Source organism: Aquarana catesbeiana, linkage group LG02 (assembly GCF_042186555.1).
Source record: "Aquarana catesbeiana isolate 2022-GZ linkage group LG02, ASM4218655v1, whole genome shotgun sequence".
In the NCBI taxonomy this organism is placed as follows: Eukaryota; Metazoa; Chordata; class Amphibia; order Anura; family Ranidae; genus Aquarana; species Aquarana catesbeiana.
The window spans coordinates 157570814-157579603 of record NC_133325.1 but is presented as its reverse complement, the minus strand read 5'-3'; the positions used below and the strand labels follow the sequence as shown (position 1 = coordinate 157579603).

At 42.3% G+C, this 8790-nt stretch overlaps 1 protein-coding gene across 1 annotated transcript; it reads right to left on the bottom strand.

Annotated features, from left to right (window-relative positions):
* Positions 1-408: 408 nt before the first annotated feature.
* On the bottom strand, positions 409-1350 carry LOC141129830 (olfactory receptor 5AP2-like). The gene has a single exon (XM_073617893.1). The coding sequence runs from the start codon at positions 1348-1350 to the stop codon at positions 409-411; it is 942 nt and encodes a 313-aa protein (XP_073473994.1).
* Between the last annotated feature and the right edge of the window lie 7440 nt (positions 1351-8790).

The window sequence follows — 8790 nt, the reverse complement described above, 5'->3', positions numbered from 1 at the left end:
ATGTCCCCTATGGCAGCACCCGGCTTCCCATACCTTTTATGACAATATCTTGCCCATTAGCCTTAAACATGGCAGTAGACTTCAGTAGGATTCGCTGCCAGGTTTGTCTTTTTACAAATTTCAAACAGGATTCAACAAACTCCCTCCATTTAATTCAACCTGGGCAGAGTCACTCATTCTTACATGCAGGAAGAGTTTAGCTTTAGAATTCATATTTCAAAATTCTACTTAAACCTTTGGAACTTTGTGTTTACAGCTATAAGAGGACAGGTGCACAAAATACCTTTGATTATATGAATTAATATGGAGCCTATTATTGTTTTAAAAGAGGAAAAGATCTGTTTTGTTAAAAAAAAAAAAAACTTTTTTTGTAACATCTGTAGTGTTTTTATATCTACTTTTTATATTCTATAATATCTTTGCTATATGTTTTTCTCTAATTTTCCTCAATGATCTTGCTACCTCCTTGTTTCTTAAGCTATAGATCAGTGGGTTTAGCATAGGAATGATCATGGTGTAAAATACTGAAGCCACTCTATCCTGGCTCATAAAGTAACTAGAGGATGGTCGCATGTACATGAAGACGATGGTGCTATAGAAGAAACTAACTGTCAATAGGTGAGATGTACAAGTGGAAAATGCTTTCTTCCTGCCCTGCTGGGATTGGATATTCATTATAGTAGAAATAATATAACTATAGGATACCACAATAGTTATGAGTGAACTAAATTCAGCAAGCCCTCCAAAGATGAACATCACAAGTTCATTCATAGTAGTATCAACACACGATAGCTTTAAAAGAGGGGGAACATCACAATAAAAGTGGTCTATTATGTTACTTCGGCAGAATGGCAGTTGAAACGTACAGGAAGTATGAATTGTTGCGTTGAGATAACCGCCAAGATAGGCAAATCCTATAAGCTGTCTGGTGAACATCTTGTTCATAACTATTATGTACAATAGAGGGTTACAAATAGCAATATAGCGGTCATAGGCCATTATCCCTAGCAAGAAACACTCAAGACTAACAGAAGCACCAAACAAATACATCTGCATGGCACACTCAAAAAAAGTAATGGACTTGGTAACTGACAATAATGTTTCTAAGGTCTTTGGTGTTATTATAGTGGAATAACAAAGATCTAAGAAAGAAAGGTTATTTATGAAAAAGTACATGGGTGTTTGGAGTCGAGAATCTGCTTTGATGGTTGCTATGATGCCAATATTAGCCAGAAGAGTCATGCTATAGAAGAGTAAAAATAAAGCAAATAAGAAGATCTGAAGGGTAGAGTCATTAGTTAATCCTAACAAGATAAAGTAAGAAGGTTTAGTGTTATTCCACATGTTCATCTGGTGCTTCCTTTTTCTTGAGAAAAATGTATTTCTCTCTTCTTTCTGTGGAAAAGATGTAAACAATCACTCTGTTAGTTACAAGGTTGCCTATTGTTCTAAATCTGTAATTTACTGTTTTTATGCAGCTATCTATCTATCTATCTATCTATCTATCTATCTATCTATCTGTGACAGACCTAGCCGGGAGAGAGACTTTTGGAGGGGACTGTGTGCTAGCCTCTTGCCGATCGATCGGGGGCTCTTGTGTTTGGGGGAACGGTGCTCTTTGTGAGCTGTGTGCCTGGGGACCCTTGGGGTGGTATTGCTGTGGATTCGGGTCCTGGTCCCCCAGGACACACAGACTCTGGGGACACTGGATTTGCCATATTGGAATAGTGGCTGATTCATAATGCTGGGACAGATACTGTTAGGAGATGCTGATGTAAATTCCAGCACCTGTCTGTCTGTTGTCTGCTAAAATGTGTATTGTAAATAAGTCTATAGTATGGGATCTAAGAGTCATTAGATCCCCATTGTTGTTTGTGTTAATTAACTCTGCTATTGTGTGAAGAAGAGTCTATGTTGATTGTGATAATGTTGATTGGATTTTCTGAACTACAAGACTGCCAGTCTGGCCTAAAAGTCATGTCTGAGTCATCTAGGCTGTCTAAAGGGATTAGTTAATTAGCTCATGTTAATTAGGTTAATTAGGTTACAGCTGTATTGTTAGAGGAATATGAGCAGGAGGTCTGCACCTCCACTTTTAGTGTATAAAAGCCTGTATTTTGCAATAAAGTGAGATTCCTGTTTGAACTTACATACAGCCTGCCTGGTGTTTGTTCTGAGCTATCACAACTGGGTTAGAACGGCACATAGCTGTAGTTCTAATCCCGGAACATTGGATGACCGAACAATCAGATGTTGCGATCTGCAATCTGATTCTATAGCTGTAGAGGAGTGTCGGGAGAGTGGAACCGAGCAAGCAAGGGGCTCGTTACATTGGTTGGCAGCCGTGGGCTTTGCTCTCCAGTTACTGGGACACTCCAAACCAGCCTGCAGGAGAGCCACGCTGAAAGATCCAAGGTAGCAGGATAGCAGGAGAGGAGAAATACCAGCCACCATGGATGAGAAATTCAGAAGGAGGTTGCGAGAGAAGGAAATACAGCACAGAGGACCAGTATCAGAGCAGGTCCTGCTAGGATGGTTTGATTCTATCCGCTGTGAACTCTGGAAGGAAGCACTAGCCCATGAGCAGCGACACCAGGGAAAAGTTCTCCCCTCCATCCAGGTGAGGTACTGGTCGCAGTATGAAGTGTGAATGCTGTTTTTGGGGGAACAGCTGAACCAGGAGTGGACAGCCGAGTTAAGCAGGCTGATCCGGGCAGAAATGCGGTTGGACGAGAGCTACAGAGCCCTCCAGTGGTATGTAGCCCAAGTGTGCCCATGGACAGCGGATGACAGCCCCACGGAAGGCTTTGACTACGATGGCCTGGGATTGTTATACTGGAGGCTGTCCAGGGACCCTGACTTTGGAAGTGATCGGGAGTGGCGTTTGGAGGAAATAATGGAGCACAGAGAGCGGAGACTGAATGTCTCAGAAGTGCACTGGGCACTGGAAGATTTGGAGTTTCTGGCCGTTCAAGAATGGGAGTTGGAGATTGCCTACAAACAGCTGTTGGACTCTGCTCGGCAGCAGGGTGGTGCTCCCTTTGCCTGGGACTATCATGAAATACCAGTTGACAACTCTGAAATCCTGGCTGAAGAGTTGACAATGTGGCAGAGTAACGGTGTGCTTTGCCAACCTGCACCCGCAGCTATGGAGGGGGAAGTCTTATGGCGGATGCAGCAAGTGTTGACTGACCTTGATGAACCTGTTTCTGCATTGGATGATCTTGGATGGAGGAATGTGCCTGTCCAGCAGAATGCCAGAGAATTGGCAGTGGAAAATCTGAAGATTGCCGTTCCCAAACCTGAAGTGCCGACAACAGGGCAGAGCTCTGCTAACCTCTGCCCAGCACTGATAGCATCTTCTGGGTTCCACGGAGAGGAGATGGTGAACCTTTATCCCCAGACACCAGTTGCAGAGACAGGGGATTTGATAGACTTTTCTGCTGAGGAAGAACAACCTAGTGAGCCTCCAGCAGAAGAAGAGCTGTTATTAGGGCCAAACTTCACTGTGCTCTGCCCAGCACTGATAGCATCTTCTGGGTTCCAGGGACAGGAGATGGTGAACCTTTATCCCCAGACACCAGTTGCAGAGACAGGGGATTTGATAGACTTTTCTGCTGAGGAAGAACAACCTGGTGAGCCTCCAACAGAAGAGGAGCTGTTATTAGGGCCAAACTTCACTATGCTCTGCCCAGCACCAACAGAAGTATCTGTGCAGTTACAAGGAACTTCCCCAGCTGAAGAGCTGGCAACCGGACAAAGGGTCCAAGATCTCTGCCCTACACCTGCGGTGGTTCCGGAGGCTCAGGGTGAGAAGGAGGTGGTCACTTCCCAGCAGCAGATCAGGATACAGGGGGAGAAGGGAGAGGAGGTGTTCGTCCCTCCCCAACAGTTAGCCGGAGCAGATGGTGTGGGGTTTCCAGCAGAAGGGCTGGCAACAGGGCCGAGTACTGCTGGACTCTGCCCTCAACTAACAGAGGATGGATGTCCTGTGAAGGTGGATGGGACTTCAGTCTCCACCTGTATACCCCAGGGATGCTGGGCAGTCGGCCCAGATCCCCAACAGCCTGACGGAGTGAGCCCAGACACCCTGTCTTCTCTCCAGCGGCAAAAAGGACTCCAGGGAGAAGGGCCAGTCCAGGCCTCTCCCCAGCATCAGATATGTTCTCTGAAAGAGGCAGAGGTTGGCTGGGTGAGTAATACTTTGTTTGGAACAATTTGTTTGGGGTACTGTGTGGGTACAGGCATTAGAGGACTGGAACTACTGACTAACTTCGCAGTCAACCCGTCTGGGGTCTCCTCTTGTGTTAGTCTCCTGCCGAAAGGTGAGAAATGTGACAGACCTAGCCGGGAGAGAGACTTTTGGAGGGGACTGTGTGCTAGCCTCTTGCCGATCGATCGGGGGCCCTTGCATTTGGGGGAACGGTGCTCTTTGTGAGCTGTGTGGCTGGGGACCCTTGGGGTGGTATTGCTGTGGATTCGGGTCCTGGTCCCCCAGGACACACAGACTCTGGGGACACTGGATTTGCCATATTGGAATAGTGGCTGATTCATAATGCTGGGACAGATACTGTTAGGAGATGCTGATGTAAATTCCAGCACCTGTCTGTCTGTTGTCTGCTAAAATGTGTATTGTAAATAAGTCTATAGTATGGGATCTAAGAGTCATTAGATCCACATTGTTGTTTGTGTTAATTAACTCTGCTATTGTGTGAAGAAGAGTCTATGTTGATTGTGATAATGTTGATTGGATTTTCTGAACTACAAGACTGCCAGTCTGGCCTAAAAGTCATGTGAGTCATCTAGGCTGTCTAAAGGGATTAGTTAATTAGCTCATGTTAATTAGGTTAATTAGGTTACAGCTGTATTGTTAGAGGAATATGAGCAGGAGGTCTGCACCTCCACTTTTAGTGTATAAAAGCCTGTATTTTGCAATAAAGTGAGATTCCTGTTTGAACTTACATACAGCCTGCCTGGTGTTTGTTCTGAGCTATCACAACTGGGTTAGAACGGCACATAGCTGTAGTTCTAATCCCGGAACATTGGATGACCGAACAATCAGATGTTTCGATCTGCAATCTGATTCTATAGCTGCAGAGGAGTGTCGGGAGAGTGGAACCGAGCGAGCAAGGGGCTCGTTACACTATCTATCTATCTATCTATCTATCTATCTATCTATCTATCTATCTATCTATCTTTATTCTACATAGTTTGCCGTATTCCATAAAAAAATCAATTTCTCTAGTGCTAAATTTTAAGTGCTGTAACCTCTTAGATCAGTTCAGATCAGATAATATTAGAAAGGTGTATACATAGGCAATTCCTTTTCCAGGGTGACAATGCTTAGTCAGTTCAGTTGCAGCATTGTCACCCTGTCCAAGCAGCTGTGCCAATGTACAATATGCTTGCATGCACATCCTGCTATAGTCACTGCAGTAAAACTGTGACATTCAGCTTGCACACAATCACAGGATGTTCTTGCAAGTAGTCTAGGATGTGCAGGGAGATAAAACATGTACAAATTGGGGAAAAACTAAACTTTTTAAACAAAAAATTGCAGTCTTCTTTTACTTACTATAGTCTACAAAGTTCTACATTACAATTTATTTCTTAACAAAAAAAATGTTTATTGAATATTGCAATAGGTGTCTTCTTTTCTTTTGTTTTGTATGGACACCATTTCCAGACATTTACTACTTTCACTGGCCTTTTATTCACCAAAAGTAATAGAAAAGTAAAATAGCATTCTGCACCAGTTCATGCTGCTCTACAACACTATGGTTTAGTTTTACATCTGGAAGAGTTGCTTTCTTCTGATTCTTTGCATAGTGCACACATACATATCAACACATGCAGTACCTGAATAATGATTACTCACCTACATAATGACCCCTCATCATCTTTGTAAGAATCATATGACTGTGATCCTTATATGTTATGTAGCCGTTCCCATAGGATTCCGATATCCTGCAGTGATTAGATTACCTTGTATGATATAATTAGAATCCCTACAGAATAATCTTTGCAAATGACAGAAAGTGATATGTAAATATTAAAATATGTGCAAGTGCTTATGCAGATACTCAAAAAATAAAAGTATTGTGAGCTATGGCTATGATCCATCTCTATGAAACCCAGTCCCTGAAGACCCATTTGGAGCTATGCCCAGTATGATGGATGATGCCTGGACCTTATAAACAGTCCAGCATTGTGACTAGGTAAGAGATGTCACCCTGTATCTCTGACCGTTAGTGTAAAATAAGTGTCAAAATGCTAAAATGAAACCACTCAGAGACCAGTTTCAGGTGGATGACAAGATGTTACATCACACCACTGAACGCATTATTTAATTCCACTTCCACTTAGAGCCCATATAAGGTACTCAGGTGCATTCTCCTACCCTTCCACCAAAAGTTTGTTTTATAATGGTCTACACCTGGATTACTATGTTCTCCTGCTGGACAAGCTTACCCTCCAACACTCTGCTCTTTGAGTACCATATAGGGGAATAACATCACTTGTAGTTATAGCACAGACGAGGAGAAAGGGAGGCAATTTAAAATCCCAGGCGAACATTCGCTCTGTTGAAGACCCACACTCAAATTCAGAGTGACTTTTTGTCACTTGCATCAAAGCAGGACCCGGTTTTAACACCAGTCTCAGCATGCAACTTTAGCTCTATTTTGTTCACACAAAAAGCAGTCTATTTGAATAAAGCAGAATTTTCTGCATCTATGTCACATTTCCTCAAACAGGTAGTGGTCTTACACATTTTCTCCATTGCTTTGGCTCATTTCTTGAAACAGAAATGACATTCTCAAAACAACATGGACAAATCTCCAAACCACTTGGCAATTGTTCACAACTGAATTGAATTTCTCATTCATTTCATCAAATTGCAAATGTCTCAGTACATGTCTCAATGTCTCAGTACATCTTTCAAATGATTAAGTACAAGTAGCCTACATTTAGCACAATTTCCAAGTGAATAGATCTTGTTGATCTAAACTGATTGTCAATTCTCAGTCTAATGGTTGTTCTCTCCAAAACGTGTCAGCGTCATTTCATTGTTTAAGTCATCACATGCACAATAGTCTGTTCAATTGTCAAAATTAATCAGGAACATAATACCATGAATACCATATATGAATCTCTTGGAACATTTGATAAAATGATTACAGCAATTGACAGTCAGGTGCAACTAGAACTTGACTAATGAAGGAGGAGTTGGAGTTGGTCTCAGATGACCAATCAAACAGTATGTTTAGTTACCTGACAGGTGCTGTCCATGATTGTGAATACTGCCAAACATGTATATATAGAGCTTGACCACGCAGGACCAGTACAATTTCTGAACATGGAGGCACCTGGCTAAGTAAATGCACAAGGGCAACTGCCAGCTCGAGGAAGAAGTAAAGGAGGAGGAGTAAGGGTGCGTGGTGGTGGAATTGGGGCAAGAGGCCGAGGAACACAAAGACACCATGCTGTCCCTGATGAAATTCGGGCCACAATTATAGACCATGTCATCAACCATGGCCCCACAATGGCGGAGGCAGGTCGTCGAGTGCAGCCTAATGTGCCTTGCTCTACAGTCTCCTCTATCATCCAAACCTTTTGCAGGGAAAACAGTTATGTAGTCAATCAATGATGGAATTATATAATGTATAGGACAGGACACTGTGCATAGAGCAACAAATATGTTTATTTACTCATTTACGTATTCATTTAGTGTGTGCGTGATAGGCCTACAGTATTACAGTATCTTACCTCAGTGGGATGTTACGTATGATACTAACAATGACAAGAAAAATATTGTAGAAAATAAACTATGGAATAATATGGAATAGTTTATTTTCTACAATATTGATGATACAATTTACAGTAGTATTCCAGTCACTGTACAGTGATGCATTAGAATTGTGGTAAAGTTACTGTAAGTAAAACAACAATAAGATTACATTGTTAACTCATTCTGTACGGAATACATAAGGTATAAATTACGAATGGAGTGTTGTCCTTTAAATTCTATATCTAGGATTGGATGACAACCTGGCATGGGTGGCCGAGGAAAACTTCTCAATGAACAACAAGAACAAGAGATCTGTAACATGGTGTTTGCAAATAATGCCATGGCATTGAGACAGATCCGCACTGCAATCCTACAAGACAATGCCATATTCCAAAATGAGAGCTCATGCTTGACAAATGAGATTCAAGTAAAATCCTACAGTGAGAATCCTAGTGAGAGTTTTAGGCCTAATGGTCACGTCCAACTCTCCAACAAAATTTTTTATTGGCTCTTTCCCTCATGGTCCTATCTAGCCAAGCAAGAACTTCCTAATCTTGGTTGAATAGATTCAACAAGAAGCTACCACTGTTTGTTGCCAGAACTAGGGATCATCCAGCCCTAGGCTTGGGTGCCCTAAAATCCCTTGGTCTCAGTTCAGGTTACAGTTTTTCTCTATTGTTTTGGCTCATTTCTTGAAACAGAAATGACATTCTCAAAACTCTAAGTTCATTTGGCAAAACAGTCTTACAGTTCAGCACAACTCTATAACTCACGTGCAAAAGCTCATATCTCTCCCAAAACTGTTCACTCATGCTTCAAAACCATATTCCTTTCCCATATAAAGAGTCAGTGCTACCAAAATGGCAAAGATTCTTCTCAATTGCTTTGGCTCATTTCTTGAAACAGACCAGACATTCTCAACTCTCTTGGTGCTTTTGCCAAAATAACCTGGATGGTTCAGCACAACACCATGGTTCACTTTCAAAAGCTCATATCTTTCC